Source organism: Aulostomus chinensis, chromosome 15 (genome assembly GCF_037954235.1).
Source record: "Aulostomus chinensis isolate RoL2024-O1b breed Wild chromosome 15, RoL_Achi_v1.0, whole genome shotgun sequence".
Classification (NCBI taxonomy): Eukaryota; Metazoa; Chordata; class Actinopteri; order Syngnathiformes; family Aulostomidae; genus Aulostomus; species Aulostomus chinensis.
In genome coordinates this window covers 17577476-17595723 of record NC_141334.1, presented here as the reverse complement: position 1 = coordinate 17595723, position 18248 = coordinate 17577476, and the positions used below count along the sequence as shown (strand labels likewise).

The 18248-nt window shown below is 42.7% G+C and overlaps 2 protein-coding genes and 1 long non-coding RNA gene across 4 annotated transcripts; all 3 read right to left on the bottom strand.

Annotated features, from left to right (window-relative positions):
* Positions 1 to 3844: 3844 nt before the first annotated feature.
* Positions 3845 to 4689, bottom strand: LOC147248998 (uncharacterized). Its single transcript, XR_015119431.1, has 3 exons — positions 4589 to 4689; positions 4206 to 4413; positions 3845 to 3949 (listed from the first exon to the last, which is right to left on the bottom strand). It is a non-coding gene; the product is annotated as an uncharacterized LOC147248998 (long non-coding RNA).
* Positions 4690 to 7986: 3297 nt separating this feature from the next.
* On the bottom strand, positions 7987 to 10451 carry LOC147248997 (E3 SUMO-protein ligase ZBED1-like). The gene is made up of 2 exons (XM_086226816.1): positions 8959 to 10451; positions 7987 to 8764 (listed from the first exon to the last, which is right to left on the bottom strand). The coding sequence occupies exons 1-2, from the start codon at positions 10402 to 10404 to the stop codon at positions 8249 to 8251; spliced, it is 1962 nt and encodes a 653-aa protein (XP_086082942.1). The 5' UTR covers positions 10405 to 10451; the 3' UTR covers positions 7987 to 8248.
* A 2098-nt stretch (positions 10452 to 12549) lies between these two features.
* LOC147248996 (uncharacterized) lies at positions 12550 to 16393 on the bottom strand. 2 transcript variants are annotated; one of them, XR_015119454.1, is made up of 4 exons: positions 15881 to 16393; positions 15283 to 15777; positions 13614 to 15087; positions 12550 to 13430 (listed from the first exon to the last, which is right to left on the bottom strand). XR_015119454.1 is itself a non-coding variant. In XM_086226311.1 (3 exons), the coding sequence occupies exons 1-3, from the start codon at positions 16262 to 16264 to the stop codon at positions 13717 to 13719; spliced, it is 2250 nt and encodes a 749-aa protein (XP_086082437.1). In that variant the 5' UTR covers positions 16265 to 16393; the 3' UTR covers positions 12550 to 13716. The 2 variants fall into 2 exon arrangements, 1 of the variants encoding a protein (XP_086082437.1); XM_086226311.1 differs by having other exon boundaries at positions 12550 to 15087.
* Between the last annotated feature and the right edge of the window lie 1855 nt (positions 16394 to 18248).

Genomic DNA, 18248 nt, shown 5'->3' with positions numbered 1-18248 from the left:
AACATTTTAGAAAATACACTTTATGGCCCTTCATCAAAAGAGCAGGACAAGAAGACAGACACATTTGTGTCCTGCAGTAGAGACCAGCTCACTGCTAGTTAGCTTAGCACAATCAGTAGCAGAAGGGGATGAATAGAACCTTTGACTTCTATTTCATCTTTTTATATTAAACCAGAAATGTTTTAAACACATTAAACCTACAAGAACTTAGTCCTCCAAAATCTTCTCCTTTAGCACTCCAGGGGTTCTTTTTTCCTTCATTGCAACAGCATATTTCCATCCATTTTAATGACATTCAACAACAAAACACACACCTTTCTATGTAGCTTTAACACACTTGTGAGTTCCTCCTACACCAGAATAGACATTTGCATATTAACATCAAATGCTGTTGCTAATGAAGGTTTTCTTTCCCCAAATGTCATAAAAAAGCAAAAGACACTGGTAGAGGTACTTCCATACGACTGGAATGGGGTTCAACTCCCTGCGGTGTCCATGCTTCCAAATATGACATTATTTCCTCCATGCAGTAGTAAGATTTTTAATAAGCATTCATGTATTTTTCATGTAACTTTAGAAATATGCCCATCTTATATCATTTGATGCTGCAAATACCTTCTGAAGCTTGGATTGCTTGGGTCTATTGGGTTCACACTTTTTATTTCTAGTCATCAACAAATGCTTTGTTTGGGATTTTTCTGGTACCAAATCACCGCCCAGTCAAGGAAGCAGTTTCAGCTCAGTGCCTGATTGGGAAGTTAAAATATTTCCTGGTTAGGACCCGAACACTGGGCAGTGTGGGGGCCCTGCTCAAATCCAGGAACGTATTCATTTTTTCTTCAAAACAAATCAACATAATAAAAAAACTCATGAAACGTTGCTCCTCCAGGTGGTCTGGCAGTTACTTTACTGACTTTACACTTGAACAATCTTTCCCAGGGGCTTCATCCGATTCTCCTTCACTTTTGTCACTGCATACAAGCGACCCCAGCGATGGAAAATTGCAGAGCTTTATGAGGGGCTGCTGCATGCTGATGTTTCGCCATGATTCACGAAACCGTCACATCTCACTTTATTGTTTCAAGTCATGTAGATATGAGAAGACTGGACCACGGAAACAAACCTGTGTATTGGAGTTTAATCTCCTCTTCTATATATTAATGTGATATTCCTTGAGACTGCAATTCAATTCTAGATAACATCGCTAAATAAGTCGACAACAAACCTCTTCTTTCATAATTTCATGATCCCTTTATTTTAAAGGAATTTTGAATGCTAAATAAATTGATTTTCCAAGTAGGTACCATGTCATGTGACCGACGGACTCTGAATCAACACATCCATACACACACACACACACACACACACACACACATATATATACAGGGGTGAAAGTGAGCCGTAACGCAGTTCTGGTAAAATATTCATGGCCGGAACGGAGTTCCGTTAAAAAAAGGAGAAGGGAGCTGTCAAAATCCCATATTAAATAAAGAAAACCACGTCTGAACGTGTGGGAGGAAGGCATTCTCCCTGTTGCATGTAAATTCACTCAGGGGAATATGTACGTTCAAAACTGTTAGCATGGACAAAGACAAAAAGTGAGTAAATTAGTAGTGTATGGAACATGTAATGGGCTGCACGGTGGTGCAGTGGTCAGCACTGTCGCCTCACAGCAAGAGGGTTCCAGGTTCGAGTCCCGGCTCCATCAGGGATCTTCCTGTGTGGAGTCTCCATGTTCTCCCTGTTCCTGCTGGGTTCTCTCTGGTACTCCAGCTGCCTCCCACAGTCCAAAGACATCAAGAGGGGACGAGGCTGATTGATACTCTAAATTGACCGTAGGTGTGACTGTGAGAGTGAATGGTTGTCTGTCTCTATGTGTTGGTCCTGTGATGGACTGGTGACCTGTCCAGGGTGAACCCTGCCTCTCATCTGAAGGCTGCTGGTATAGGCTCCACCCCCCCACGACCCTTACTATAGTAAGGGATAAGCGGAAGACGATGAATGAATGAATGAATGCCAAAAAGGCGCATTTCAGAACAGGTCCAGGTCGAGAACCGGATTTTTCTATCACCCGTCTCTCCATCTTGTTTGGGAGAAACATGTATAGTTCTTCCTTCTCACTTCAAAACAAAAGTAGAAATGTATGTTTCTCTCTTGAGAAACATTCAATGTTTCTACAATGTTTTTCATACAATGTAGACCTGCAAGTCATGAGTAACACACTGCACTGTGTCACCTAGACATACTTTACAAAAAGGAAATTAATTCAGATGTTTGATAGCTTTACTCTTCATTTAGAAAGGTGTGTTACAAGTACATCAATAGCATAACAGCATAATGTTATGTATTATAATGTGAGGCTACTGCCCCTTGGTTCTGCCCCTCTGTCACAAAGATTGTTCAATAGTTTTTTTAAGAGCTTCTTCCTGCCTGCTTGGACCTTTCAGCCGTTCCGTTTGTTGGTGTCTTGTACAATTCCTTCGAACAAAGTCAACTAAGTTCCGAATACTTAATTTTCATGAGTCTGTGATTCTGCTTTTATGTTGAAGGCAACATTTATAGATAGATAGAAAAATGTTGTTTTTTTACGAGAACTCACATCTTGTGGGTTTTTGGGGGCGTAACTTGTCAAGTGTACTGCACTGAAAGATGGAAACTAACAGAAATATATGTGCTTCATAGAACAGGAAATGTAACATCTTCTGAGGTCAAATCTCAACTACCAACACTTCTCTTAATTGTAGTGCACAAGGAACAGGAATACTGTCATTCATGTGTTTATGTTCCTAAATGTAAGTCAAATAGCCACTGACCTTCCTCTGAAAGCCTTATGGTCCGGATATATTTGATCCTGTCGGAGGACACCATGGTGCAGACTTCAGGAGAGAGGGTGTCCCAGCTGTCAAGGAAGTCTGACAGGTCCTTCACAATGCTGTCCAGCTGCATATCATCATCAAAGATGATTGGGACCCACCGGCCTTTCAAAGAAAAGTGGGGCTTCTGAAAAGAAGAAGGCTTTCCTCAAGACAGTCAGCATCTCTAATTCTCTGATTCCATAATTGGTTCATGGGTGTTAAATACATCACATGACTTTACATCACAAGGTGATCCTTCACTTTTTAAACGGATCAGGTTAAGTGTTTCCCTGTAATTTGATCATTTTTTGTTGCAAAAATGTTCCATAGGAATGGTAAATTTATTACATGTCAAGTAGAGACTTCCCTTTAGTTTATCATCTCCACCAGGGGTCCCCAAACTTTTTTCTGTGAGGGCCACATAACTTTTCCCTTCTCTGATGGGGGGCCAGTTTGTAACAGAAAAAGATCGCAGGGGTGCCTAAATGTAAAAATGTATTGTTTTCCAGAAAGCCACACTACCAAATAAAATGGGTTCTTCACAGAAAAAAAGTCAGGAAATATATGATGACACTACCAAATCACCCTCTCTGGGTCTAGGATTCTTTTCTGGGGGTTGCCAGATAGGGGCACAGACTGCAGAAGGGTGGAAGAGAATGTCACGTTCTATGCGTGTATGAAATAGTGACTGACTGACTGTGTTCACACCAAACGGCAATGCGAATTGTCGTGTCGCTTTGCTGGCAAATGACGCGAATATAAACATATTGATCCAGCGATCAAATTCGTGCGAATAAAGCAACGTGAAAATTCACGTCACGTTTGGTGTGAACACATCTTAATAGTTAACAATGAAAATAGTTCCTAGCTCGCTATCAATTTTATTATCAAATACAAATACACACATATGGAAAAAAAATCAAAATGCGTCGCTGGTATTGTTCAGGGGGCCGGGCCAAATGTGGAGGCGGGCTGTGTCCGGCCTGCGGGCCGTAGTTTGGGGACCACTGATCTACACCACTGTGGTCCACAATGAAGGTTACAAGCTCTTCCTTTTTTTGCCACCTGGCTTCAACTGCTTCTGCTGCTTTGTCCTGAAGCGAGAGAAATACCAATTATTTTTCTACTAAAACCAAATTTCTCCATAAGTGAATGTCACCAGAGTTTGAAGATGGTAGAAGCAATAAGCTGAGCAAATCTGATCAACAGTCGTTATAGTTAGAATTCTTCATTGTGAACCAATAGACATGAATGTTGTTATTTTATGTTGGAAAAAGGAGAGGAAATTAAAGGAAAAACAGTTTTAGAAGTCAAGACAGTCTGATGCCACAATTAGCGGTCCATGCTTACCCTGATCATGACAATGTGGCTGACATTACACTCAGCCTTAAGTTTCTTCCTCATAAATGTGTCAACATTGACAAGTTCTCCCTTGCCAGGCTTGACGAGTTCTTCAAGGGCATCAAAAAAATGCCAGCCTTTCTCAGGGCCTCGTTTGTGGAATGCCACAAAGGGATTTCTTGTTCCCAGACGGTACGTCACTGCAGCTGGCTCGTACCTTTGTGGATGGTGAGAGTAGAGTGGAAAAATGGGATGAACAGTCACAAATTAATTCAAACATAACAAAAATAAATACATAAATAAGTCAAACCAGTGACAATAAATTATTGTATATAATACTAATATAATCCTAAGTGTGACACAGTAAACTTTAAAGTCTTTCCAGTACTTACTTCCCACCAAGAATTGTCACCAGGAGTGACAAAGTTGTAGGATGCAGCTTGTGACTGAGCTTGTCTTTGTGTATCACTGAGACCAGTAGAAGACATGGCTGTCCATTCACAAAGACACGCTGCACTGTCCTTTCAGTGCACGGGACAGGACCTCTGTTGAGATGAAAGGTAGAACAGAATAAACACTAGTAAACTGATTAATAGGGAGTAGATCTGTGGAACTGCATTTGAGAAGGATTTGTAGGAATGAAACACCAGTTTGCAGACTGGAGAATGACCTTTTACTAGGAGCTGGAAGGGATGCAGTCATCCACCTGTCAATATCCACCTGTAGAGTAGGAAAGTCCTCACACCTTGAAACAAATAAACAAAACGCTTGTAAGCTATGTAGATGACATTAAATATGACCAGTCTCTATATTTGTTAACATATGAGGACTGTATTTGGTGTTTTAGAATAAATTAAGTCCAGTCATTTGATTTACAAAACACATGTATACATTTTAATTCTCCAGATTAAAAAAATCCTTACACCACGTCAACACAGTTGACTCTTCTTCTCACGACAGGACAAGCTGCATTCTTGCACCGTTGCAGGATTTCTGCTGTCGTGAGGAATTCAAGAGGACGTGCAACCATGTCTTCCTCTGTCCATACGCATCCCATGAGGTCCCTTTGAAGCGCCCAATGGTGTTTAGCCACAAGAATTTACCCTTAATAGGAATAAGTGGAAGACAATGGATGGATGGATCTTTTGTAGCACTGGGACAGACTTCACATCATTTAGATTTCCTGCTAGAAGTTTGTCTTCATCCGTGGATACCAGTTGCTTTGTATGGACCAGCATGGGAGACCATTGACCAGGCAGTCCTTTGAGTGTGAGGCGTTCAGGTAGGCGACAGTGTGGGGTGTGTTGTTCATGGCAACTGTGTTTAATTGTTCCCTGGACGTTGACATTTACAGGTATATCACCTTCTGTATCATCAGGGTCTTCTTCTATGGACAGGAAGTAAGTTGCACAACCAGAAAACTTGCAGACAGCCTTACCCCTCCAACAGACACTTTCAGTTTTTGGACTTGGACTGCATTTTATTTATTAGTCTTGAAGGACAGGACACCAAACTTGTTTACAGAGCCTATTTTGTGGCTCATAACATCAGCCAGCCTTCCTTCAAGGTTCTGTGTCCTCCTCTGTCAGCTGGCTGAATTGCTGCCCACTCCGTTCTTGTCAGGCTTACACTGAACTCTTGGGGGCAAGAGGGCAATTCTTTTCCAAAAGATAACCGTCTCTTCACCTGGTCCTTATCTCCAAACTCTGAGGTTTGGGTATCTGTGGTACATGAAGGACAGTGCCATGGGGATATGGCAGCAATGTCTTGAATACTTTGGAAGCCAACACAAACAGGGTGACACCAGTCTTTGCAGGCTCCATTGGGCAGACGGCTCATTAGGATCATTTGGCCGTCAACAAATACAAAATAAGGTGTCATCCACAAACAAAATGCTGTCAGTTTGAATGCACTCAGACATTTCATCTCCACTGGTTTCAGTCACAACCATTGTTTCTTCGTGTGTTTTCTTTATGCCTTCCTCCATTTCCAGTGGTTTCACAACATCTCTACTAACAGGCACCGTCATTATTGATGCTTTTTACAACACTGGGATCCACATGGGTCTCCTCTTGAACTGCTTCAGTTTCATACTGTTCCTTTTCTTCAAGTCTGTCCTTCATCTCAGACTCTGTCTTTTTTCCTCATCTTCCTGTTAATTTTCTTCAAGTCTGTCCTTCATCTCAGACTCTGTGTGTCTTTTTCCCTCATCCATCCATCCATCGTCATCTTCCGCTTATTCCTACACATTAAAGGTCTCGGGGGGTGGAGCCTATCCCAGCGTCAACGGGCGAGAGGCGGGGTTCACCCTGGACAGGTCACCAGTCCATCGCAGGGCCAACACAGAGAGACGAACAACCATTCACACTCACAGTCACACCTACAGTCAATTTAGAGTATCAATCAGCCCCGTCCCCAATTGCATGTTTTTGGACTGTGGGAGGAAGCTGGAGTACCAGAGAGAACCCACGCAGGAACAGGGAGAACATGGAGACTCCACACAGAAAGATCCCGTGCTGGAGCCGGGACTCGAACCCAGAACCTTCTTGCTGTGAGGCCACAGTGCTGACCACTGCACCACCGTGCAGCCCCTTTTTCCTTCATCTTCTTGTTAATTTTCTTCAATTCTTTCCTTCATCTCAGAGTCTGTGTCTTTTTTCCTCATCTTCTTGTTAATTTTCTTCAAGTCTTTCCTTCATCTCAGAGTCTGTCACTTGTTTCCTCACCCTCTTTTTTTCCTCAGTTGCCTTTTCACCAGAGTCACTTTCTGTTCATACCAACTGCTTGTGCTCCCTTGTATCACACTGATCATTTTCATAGTATTGAGAAGTACATGTATTCCTTTCTTTCTGCCTCAACAACACCCTTGTTCTAATGAACCTTCCGTCACTGTGCCATACAGTGTACAGCCATTTCTTTTTTTTAAATGATTGTCCTTGAATATTTTTCCTGCCCACATTTCCCACCTGGGGTGATTCCAATGTATCTTTTGAGTAAGATTTTCAAAAGCTGACAGTTCAGTGAGGATTTGGTCCTGTCCTCCTGACTCTGTCCATAAATCTGGAAGGCCGTGTCTCTGACCTCTTCTTAATTTCTTCATTTTGAAGCCTTAGTAATGAAAGAAACATGTATTTATAATGGTAACTTGGAGTAGAAAACAGTGCTCACATGCAAACTTTTTTTTGCAGGGAGGGGCTGATCAGTATTTATCTGAGTGCTGTCAGTATTTATCAAATATTGAATTTTTCTGTGCCCCCCCCTTCATTACCATATATATGCCATGTATATGTGTGAATGCACACACATATATATACATATATACTGTGTATATATATATATATATATATATATATAAAAATACATATATACTGTATATATATATATATAGATACTGTATGTATATATATAGATACTGTATATATATATATATATATAGATACTGTATATATGTATGTAAATATATATATATATTAGGGGTGTGCATTGGCACTGCCCTCACGATTCGATTCGATTACGATTCAGCAGGTAACGATTCGATTCGATTCGATTCTACGATGCATTGCGATGCATTGCAATGCATCAAAATTCTACTGACCATAAGTGCTTTTTCACACACAGTAAAATAGCAGCTTTAAGACAAGGCACTTCCTGAACTCCTGTGCAAACATGAATCAGTAATTACGCTTACACTACCGTAACAACAGGCACCCAGCAATAAAAATATTCAGTTAAACACAGTAACCACTTATTACTTTGAAACTTTATTTCAAGTAGTAAAGTCAAGTGCAACATTTCTTAACAAAACAGAAGCTTAGCAGCTTTATGAAAATGGAAATTATATACCTGAGATGAGAATCCTATCTGGCAATCACATCAGTTGCATACAACAAAATATCAAGATGTGAAATGCCTTGTAAAGTAAACCAAAAATTGATTGAGTAGGCTTAGCCTACTAACAAATTTGTTCAAATAACTTCTTCTAAGTACATCATCAACAATCTGTTTCAGAGTGAGAAAATCTATAGTTTGACCTGAGCCTGCATCAAAACTTCTCAGAGTTCAGCATTTGGGAATTTCAAGGTTCTTGTGTAAGAACACAAGCTGATCAACATGGTCCGGTTTGAGAGTGCTTCTTTTTGCAGTGATAACATCTCCTGCAGTGGAGAACACTCTCTCTGCTGACACACTTGTCCCTGGGACGCCGGGTATATCTTTGCCAACCTAGAGAGGAGAGGAAATGTGCCCATATGGCGATGCCACCACTCCAAGGGATCCTCAGAGAGAGGCACAGATGGGGATCTACAGTACAAGTCCATTTCCTCCTCAGCACTGACATCGACAGTCTTACTTTGTACTGCAGGTTCACCGATGTCATTGAATGCAGGTTCACCGATGTCATTGAAAGCAGGTCCCAGCAAACTCAAAAGCAGCGATGAGGCCCTTCTTCTGGGAGCAGAGGGGCCTGCTGAGTCGGACACATCATCCACAGACAGCAACTCTTCCTTGATTCCTGAACTTTCTGTTTCACGAGCCGCTTCATCTACTTCTGTCTTATGTCTCTTCTCATACTGTGTTTGAACAAATAAATAAGAGCAAAAAACAGCAGTTAGCAGCACTTTCTCAGCCAATGCTAACATCACAACAGATAACTATTTTTCTCAGTCTTAACATTTTGCTGACTATGTAGCTTCTTATTGAACATTTATTATTACAATTGAATTGAAATTTATTATGTGAGTTTTACAAGAAGAATATAAATTACCTCCAGGGATGCAGCTTCTGAAGTCACTCCTGCGTAGACATCCAACCTCTCCTCCTCTGTCAGGAAAGGTAACCCCTTAAAGCGAGGATCAAGGGCAGAGGATGTGTGAAGAATTTTCTTCTCTGCCCCACTGTTGTACCTCTTAAGGAGATCTGTTTTGATGGCATTCTTCACATCGCGGATCAGTGGTTGGTCTCCAATAGTGTCTGACATGCTCTGGAGGAGTTGGGCATATACTGGTGCAATGAGGCTGACTGTAGGACTGCTCTCCTCTGACATAAAAACAGTGGCATCCTTCAATGGTTTTAATGTCTTCACTGCTTCCTCCACGTTAGCCAGATCTGCTCTGCTGAGAGTCACGATGTCACTTTCTTCTACACTGAGGGCAGGTGACAGCAGGGTGGCATGCACTGCAGCTTGCAGTTGCAAAAACCTCTCCATCATATCATGAGCACTATTCCACCTTGTGGTGACATCGGTTATCAGTTTAAGAGGACGTGTCAGTTTAAGAACGATTCGCTGGTTTTCTTCAAATAGGTGCTTTGCCTTTGTGCTGCGGTGGAAGTATGCCGAGATACGTTGGACTCTCCCCAGAAGCCTGGAGACCGTCGGCAATTTAAGCGCCCGCTGTGCAGCGAGGTTCAACGTGTGCGCGAAGCACTTAACATGAGGGAACTTCCCAATTTCAGCAGCACTTATCATATTAGCGGCGTTGTCCGTCACCAGCACAACACTTTTATCTGTTAGCTGCCATTCCTCCACAACATCCAAGAGTAGACTCGCCATATGAGCACTAGTGTGGCTCTCGTAAACTGCTCTTGTCTGGAACACGTGTGATACAATCTGCCAATCTTCGCTAACATAATGTGCAGTAATGGTTCCATGGGAATCTGTTGCTACTGAAGTCCAGGCATCAGTTGTAACTGCTACACGACTGGCTTTAGACATGGATTCCATTACCTTTTCTTTGGTTTCTTTGTACAATGCGGGAAGCACAGAATCGGTGAAGGTAGCTCTTGTCGGTAGCTTATACCGGGGCTCAATTGTTTTAAGCATGTGGCGAAAACCCGCATTTTCCACAACAGAATAGGGTCGTAGATCCTTCGCTATGAAGCGCGCCACCGATCGTGTGATCCTCTTGGCTCTCTCGGAGTTGTGTGGCAATGTTGACACCAGTGACTCGTCACTTCTTGGCTGGGATGTGTCGACTTTATGTGTTGTTGTTGAAGCCAACTCAGGATGCCAACGATCAACATGGTTCGTGAAGTTAGTTGTATTTCCAACGTGCTTAATCTTCATGTGGCAGGTTTTACACACCGCATAAGTCTTGTCTAGTTTCCCATCAACTTCATAGAATCCGAAGTGTGCCCATATGTCCGCTTTCCAAACTTTGGGTGCGTTTTTAATCACCTGCCTTTCGCGGTCATCTCTCCGCGCTTCAGCCATGCTTACAGTGCTGCTGTTGCGCTAGCTAGCGCCGCCGCTGAGCATGTGGCTACATCGCGACGTTGCTCCGGAAATGCCACCAGAAGTAATTGAAACTTGACAACTTTATTGTTCTCTCGAGGCCCGAAAATAAATAGCGACATAATCGATTCAGGCACATTGCCGCATCGATGCTGAATCGGCCATGCCCCGCATTACGATGCATCGCCGAATCGATTATTGTTGACACCACTAATATATATATATATATATATATCATCGCGACCATAGCACCCAGGATTCTGCTGAGGGGCTGCACCCACACATATTTAATTCCCCCCCCCCCCCCCCCAATAATCCAAGTGCTAATTAAATTGTTTGTCCAAGTTATTTAATGTCTTAAAAAAGAAAAGAAAAAGAAGTACGGGTCATTATGGATCGCCCCAAAAAGTTTTATTCTTCAAAATGTTTAGTGCACTGTTAACTTAAAGAGGACACTTAGGAGTCTGGAAGCCTGTGATGTCATGCAGCCAAAACCAAGGTAACTGTAACTACGTATCAAATGAAGAAGCAGAAGCAAACAGAAAAAACACTGTAACAACCCTCAAATCAAAGGCTCGGGTCGTTGGCTCCTGCTGCGGGATGCTTCAACGTGTTCATATTATCAGAACATGATCTGTGGAGATGAGTCATTCTCTAAATTGTACGGGTAAGAGACGCAACCCTACCAGATGAAAGAAAAAGCAGTGAAATGTGATTTTGCATTTTCACACATCAAATAAAGGTTTCACAAATCAGAGACTGTCTTTATATTTGTCTACCACCTCTGCAGGATAATCCAGTCCAGATTTGACAAGTCTAGGTGCAGTGGTTTTTCATCTGGACCTGGTCTAATGTGTACTAGATGAGGAAAAAAAGCAGTAAAATGTGGATTTATTGCATTTTCAAAAATCAAATACAGGTTTCACAAATCAGAAACTGTCTTTATATTTGTCTACCACCTCTGCAGGATAATCCAGTCCTGATTTGAAAAGTCTAGGTGCAGTGGTTTTTAATCTGGACCTGGTCTAACGGAGACTAGATGAGGAAAAAAAGCAGTGAAATGTGACTTTCTTGCATTTTCACAAATAAAGGTTTCACGAATCAGAGACTGTCTTTTTATGAGTCTGCCACCTCTGCAGGATAATCCAGTCCAGATTTGACAAGTCTAGGTGCAGTGGTTTTTAATCTGGACCTGGTCTAACGGAGACTAGATGAGGAAAAAAAGCAGTGAAATGTGACTTTCTTGCATTTTCACAAATAAAGGTTTCACGAATCAGAGACTGTCTTTTTATGAGTCTGCCACCTCTGCAGGATAATCCAGTCCAGATTTGACAAGTCTAGGTGCAGTGGTTTTCATCTGGACGTGGTCTAATGTGGACCAGATGAGGAAAAAAGCAATAAAATGTGGATTTATTGCAATCTCATAAATCAAATAAAGGTTTCACAAATCATAGACTTTCTTTTTATGAGTCTGCCACCTCTGCAGGATAATCCAGTCCAGATTTGACAAGTCTGGGTTCAGTGGTTTTTCATCTAGATCTGGTCTAATGTGGTCTATATGCCTAAAAAAAGCAGTGACATGTGATTTTATTGCATTTTCACACATCAAATAAAGGTTTCACGAATCAGAGACTGTCTTTTAATGAGTCTGCCACCTCTGCAGGATAATCCAGTCCAGATTTGACAAGTCTAGGTGCAGTGGTTTTCATCTGGACATGGTCTAATGTGGACCAGATGAGGAAAAAAGCAGTAAAATGTGGATTTATTGCAATCTCATAAATCAAATAAAGGTTTCACAAATCATAGACTTTCTTTTTATGAGTCTGCCACCTCTGCAGGATAATCCAGTCCAGATTTGACAAGTCTGGGTTCAGTGGTTTTTCATCTAGATCTGGTCTAATGTGGTCTATATGCCTAAAAAAAGCAGTGAAATGTGATTTTATTGCATTTTCACACATCAAATAAAGGTTTCACGAATCAGAGACTGTCTTTTAATGAGTCTACCACCTCTGCAGGATAATCCAGTCCAGATTTGACAAGTCTAGGTGCAGTGGTTTTCATCTGGACCTGGTTTTATGAGGTCTAGGAATACAACAGAAATGGAGGAATATCCCCTTTGGCATTTTCACAAATAGAATAAAAGTTTCACAAATACATTCATGGGTGTCAGGCAAAGTTCATGTTTTACCCAAAAGGTCTAAAATGTTTTCACATCAAAAAGTGTCCAAAAAAACAGACATCAGTGCAGAAACAGTCGCCGTCCACGTTACGTTGACATCCCCTGGAAAGTGCTTGGTTTTCTTTGCATTGGTTTCACAAATATTAAAATGTTGGATGCATGGATTGGTTTTAATCCATGCAGGTCCCCTGTTCAAGAGTTTTCTATTCTTAAGAAACAACTGAACTGATATCAGTACTTCATGAGTACGATTGATGTCATGTATGTTTTGAGGCTCAGATCAAACAAGTGATTTCTACTAAATCACATTTCTTCAGTGAAAAAAAAAATCTGAGGATCTTTTGGAGTGGAGAAGCTGATCTAATAAATACTGACTCTGGATCAGCACGAACCACTCAGAGCTGTGTTGAGAATATAGACCCCCATCAACAAACACAACCACTTCCATATGTTTGAAGGTAGAAAACAGGAATTACATCATGACTCCTTTATAATTAAACAATCCAATACAAAATGATGAATATCAGGGTTTTTTTTAAATAAATAACTATTTACAAAATTCACATACATTCACAAACACTGAACTATTAATGGACATTGGACACCAAATGAAAAGTTCCATGTTGTCCTTCTGGTCAAAGATGAAGAAAATGGGGCCCTGACTTTGTCCCCTCCCCTTCGTTCCCCTCATATGTGGCCAGGTCAGGCCAGGTGTTGTCTGGCTCCATCTTTGGTATCCTGGGTTGGACTGTGAGCCCCAGGAAGAGGTGTCTGCTGGGCTCAGCTCCACAAAGGCCTGGTGAAAGTCCTCCATCACTGGTGCTTCCTTTTTTAGAAATGAAATACAATGGAAATTCATGAAGACAACCTTCTAATAATGATAATAGACTGGATCTGTTCTGGTTGTCACATACACATCTCAGCAGTCCAGTCCAAAAGGGGGAAATTAGGTAGATTATTCATTCAGACATATTCAAACTTTCACAGGTCCAGCCTTAAAATCTCTTACCTGGTCCTTTTAGTGAAGAGGTTTTCCATGTCCGTCTCTCTGAGCTGCCTCCCAGACCAGGACCCTTGAGCCTGCTGCAGGTGTTGATCCAAAGCTCTCACAGCTAAAACAGGGTCCTGGGTTTCCTGAGACTTGGGACATGGTTGGAACTTTTCAGAAGCTCGATCTCCTTCTTCAGGTCGAGCAACTGTTTCCTGTGAGCAGAGGGTTTCACCTTCATCCTCTCTTGCTCTTGTCGAGCCTGGATTTGTGCCAGCCTCAACGCAGATGCTGCCTCAGCACGTTCGGCTTCCTTCAGCCACGCTTCTCCTTGCTGATACATTTCAGCAGCCTCCTGGCTAAGTTTCTCCCCCTCCTTGGCTTTTGTCATGACTGCCAGGGCCATGTTTGTCACGCTCTCTTTCTCTTTGTCCAGCTCCTCTCTCTGTTGCTTCAGAGTCTCTCTCTCCTGTGCCACAACCATCTCCTTCTCTCTCAGCTCTTCAGCACGACGCCTCAGTCCCTCTTGTTCCTGTGCCACTCTGCTGGCCTCTTGTTCAGCCTTCTGGCGTCTTTCCTTTTCCTTGGCATGGAAGTTCTTCCAGTCTTCTGCCAGCTTCCTCTTCTCCTCTGCCCAGTCTTGCATCACTGTCCTGTACTCTGCTGTCACTTCTCCAAGCTGCTGCTCACTTTCACACAGCTGAGCTTTCACTTTTTCCAACTGGGCGGAGACATCGTTGCAGGTCTCACGCAGTTGTGTGTTGCTCTGGGCTGCCGACTCCTCAAGACACTTCACATTAGCCTTGTGTGTCATTTCCAAGACTTCTACGTCCTTTCTATGCTGCTGCTGGACACTCTGGAGCAACGTCTGGCTCTGGTCTCGCTCCAGTTGCAGAGCTTTTACCAGTTCCTCCAGCTGGAGGATACGAGCCTGATCCACTTGTCGCTGTTCAGTCAGTTCCGTGAGCTTCGACTGCATCAGCTGCTGTTGTTCTAACAGCTGCTGCAGATTTAAACAGCTTTGTCCTGGAACTGCTCCCTGGGCGTTCTTTCCTGTGGCAGGAGAGGCGTGATTGGTTGGGCTGGGTTGTTGGTGGTTGTTGAGGAAAGGAAGAGGCTTTGTTTGTTTGGCCGTGTGTGTGGAGGTCTCCTGGAGGAACTCTCCGGCATCGCTGGCAAGGAATTCTTCCAGCCGGTGTCTTGTATTGCGAGATCGAGTAGAGGTGTTGTGTCTTGGTGCTTTGTCTTGGCCGACAGTCTTCCGGCGGGGAACGATCCCTGCAGGTGTTGCAGGGGACTGACCAGGTCCACTTGTGGGGTTGTCATTTGACAGGGTCTTCTCTGAGCCACCCTGACTCCATTTTCCTGGCAGTTTTTCTTCATCCTTAAATAAACTATGAATGAACTCATCTGAAGCTGTCAGACTTTCAGATCCCTTCTGGTTGTTCGTAGCAGGCTTGTTGGGGCTCATCTGGAAGCCACTTCGTCCAGTATTCTGAAAATAAGTTAAAGAAGGACAATAAACACTCACTGCTTGAACAGACTGCATAAATATTATTTGTAACGAGTATATTTCACTTCAAGTACACTTCAATAAACGAGATGTTAGCGAGTACAAATAGGATGTTGCTTTTTCTCCAGGTATCTTTGTCTGTCTGCTAACATGGGGGTGTAAATGGGTCAGAATTACCGGGCGCAGCTGCCCTGGCAGATTCAGCTTGTCTTCTCCGTCCTCTCTCACTTGTCCTCTGGAGACCTCTGGCTTTGTTTGTTTGGCCGTGTGTGTGGAGGTCTCCTGGAGGAACTCTCTGGCATCGCTGGCAAGGAATTCTTCCAGTCGGTCTCTTTTGTTGAGGGATCGAGTGGAGGTGCTGGGTCTTGGTTCTTTGTCTTGGCCGAACACACTGTCATCATCCATCTTAAATCTGACAGTCTTCCGGCGGGGAAGGGTCCCTGCAGGGGTTGCAGGGGACTGACCAGGTCCAGTTGTGGGGTTGTCGTTTGTCAGGGTCTTCTCTGAGCCACCCTGACTCCATTTTCCGTTTCCTGGTTCTGCTATTTTTTCATCATCCTTAAACAAATTATGAACGAACTCATCTAAGGATGATAGACTTTCAGATCCTTTGTTCTTGTCCTTCATAGCAGGCTTGTTGCTGCTCAGCTGGAAGCCATTTAATGCAGTATCCTGAAATGAATTAAATAATGTAAGTTAACAGTAATAACATAAAAAGAACTGTATTCTTTGTGTGTGTGTGTGTGTGTGTGTGTGTGTATGGGTCAGTATTTACCGGGCACTGCTTCACTGTCAGATTCTTCAGCTGAGGCTTGATTGTCTTCTCTTGTCCAGCAAAAACCTCTTCGGTTTTCTTCCCTCTGTCAGGGGTGGGTTGCTGGTGGGTGTGGATTAATGGACCCACATGTTCTCCCAGGCCTTGAGCCTTGTCCTTGAGGCCTGGCCTGTCAGCGCTGGCTGACTTGTCTTCCTGAGGCTGTTTCTTAAGGCTTTTGAAGACCTTCTGTTTCACGTGGCTCTCAGGTTTTGTGGACCTTGTGGAATTCTCATTCTCAGGTCGAGTGGAAGTGTTGGCTTTTGAACCTGAAACACGAAACAGCCTATCAAGTAATTCTTTATTGGGACCTCCAGGTCCTCTCTTCTTGCTGCCTTTGGACATGTTGAAACTTTGAATCAGTTGCCTTCAAAGTTGTGTGAGGAACTGTTGATCCTGCATTTCTGGATCCGTTGTCTCATACATGACATCACAACATCAGAGGTTTTGCTGTCACCTGCCAAGTCAGTCTGTGATGTCGTCTGTCATTTTTCTTCACTGACAAATCACTGCCAGTGATGAGTCAGCAAATTCTGACACAGATGTCTCACCGTTTTGGTGAAGTAATGCAGCGTTTTAAATAACGGAGTTGAAGCAGTAACTGATTTACTTTTTTTGGTCCCTTTTTCTCTCTCTTGATCCTCTGATGGTTTTGATAAACGCCAGTAAAGTTTCTCTTCGGTCTCTGACGTCCTCGACCCTGGAGTGCAGATCCAGGCTCCCTCTTCATCACTCTTACACAGTAAAACGCATCTGAACAACTTTGTCTACAAAACAGTGAATTACCTCATGTCAGACAGTCATTCTGCGTGATGTGACTCAGGACATTACACACGTTTCCCAGCCACTCTTTTTATCAACTGTGATCCAATTCAGTTGCTGAAACACAGGAAGTCCAATGTGAGTGTGTGAAGGAAGCTTTAACACACTGTAATTAGTAGCTTTGTCTCTGATGCACTGTGATGGACCACCAGCTTCTTCTTCCATTCAATTGCTGCTGAGAACAGAAAGATGTTATTTCCCATTAAAGACTTCAGTTTGAATAGACGACATCCATGGAGTTTATTCTGGTCAAATAACACACACTGTAATTTCTTTGTTTCTGATGTGCTGTGGTGTTCCAAGTGTGTCGCCATGGCGTACCAGCAGGTGGCTGCATAGTCAAAGTGGCCTTGAGCAGGTTGAGAGACCTGAGTGACCACCAGATCCTTCACCAGACGGTGGGGCTCCAATGTCAAGTTTGAGTTCAAGCACCCTGACCCTTCACCTTTGACTATCGGAAATTTACCCCCCTGTTCAAACTCAAACTGCTCAGTTTGGTTTTTAACCTTTTGTGTCTTGAATTTTTGTTTTTTTTATTTTGGCTCAAATCACAGAATATCAAGCAGTTGTGTTTGTGGTGTGTTCACAGTGATTGATTAATTTTTCATGTCATTGTCAGGTTATTTTGTAGATTTTACAACTATCAGAAGAATTGTTGTTTTTCCAGTCATTTCAGTTTCAGGAAATTCTTTTCTTGTATTCATTGAAAGATAAAAGAGTTTCGGTAAATAACCTTTTTTTCTGTGTTATTATGAAATGTTGTTTTTCGATTGATGATCTGATACATGAATGTAATCAATTTGTAATCAAGTCTATGTAAAAAAAATGAAGTTGTTGGGAACAAATGAAGGGCTCTGAATATTTGAAAAACACATCATCCATTTTTAATGTTCTGTTATTTCCCAGGAGGACATTTTAATCCATTCATCTTCAATAAGAAACAATTTTTAAAATTAACATCTTTTTGTTTAGTTCAATCAAATCCATCCATCCATCCATTTTCTACCTCTTATCCTTTTAAGGGTCACAGGGGGGGGGTGGGGGGTTGGGGGGGGGTGGAGCCTATCCCAGCAGCCTTCAGGTGAGAGGCAGGGTTCACCCTGGACAGGTCACCAGTCCATCACAGGACCAACACTTAGAGACAGACAACCATTCACTCTCACAGTCACACCTACGGTCAATTTAGAGTATCAATCAGCCTCGTCCTCTCTTGATGTCTTTGTACTGTGGGAGGAAGCTGGAGTACCAGAGAGAACCCAGCAGGAACAGGGAGAACATGGAGACTCCACACAGAAAGATCCCGTGATGGAGCCGGGACTCAAACCAGGAACCTTCTTGCTGTGAGGCGACAGTGCTGACCACTGCACCACCGTGCTGCTTTTGATCAAATCCATATATCTATATATGAAAAGGCATCATTCAAAATAGGAAATTGTGCTTTCATTCAAATCTTAAAAACTCTTTCCATGGACATGAATAAACTGAGGTAAGTTATTTATTTTCATTG

Coding starts and splice junctions, on each gene's coding strand:
- LOC147248997 (XM_086226816.1), bottom strand. CDS start 10,404: ATGGCTGAAGCGCGGAGAGATGACCGCGAAAGGCAGGTGATTAAAAAC. Junction 8,765..8,958: donor CAGAAGCTGCATCCCTGGAG/GTAATTTATATT, acceptor GTTCAAACACAG/TATGAGAAGAGACATAAGAC.
- LOC147248996 (XM_086226311.1), bottom strand. CDS start 16,264: ATGTCCAAAGGCAGCAAGAAGAGAGGACCTGGAGGTCCCAATAAAGAA. Junction 15,778..15,880: donor TGACAGTGAAGCAGTGCCCG/GTAAATACTGAC, acceptor AATTCATTTCAG/GATACTGCATTAAATGGCTT. Junction 15,088..15,282: donor TGCCAGGGCAGCTGCGCCCG/GTAATTCTGACC, acceptor ACTTATTTTCAG/AATACTGGACGAAGTGGCTT.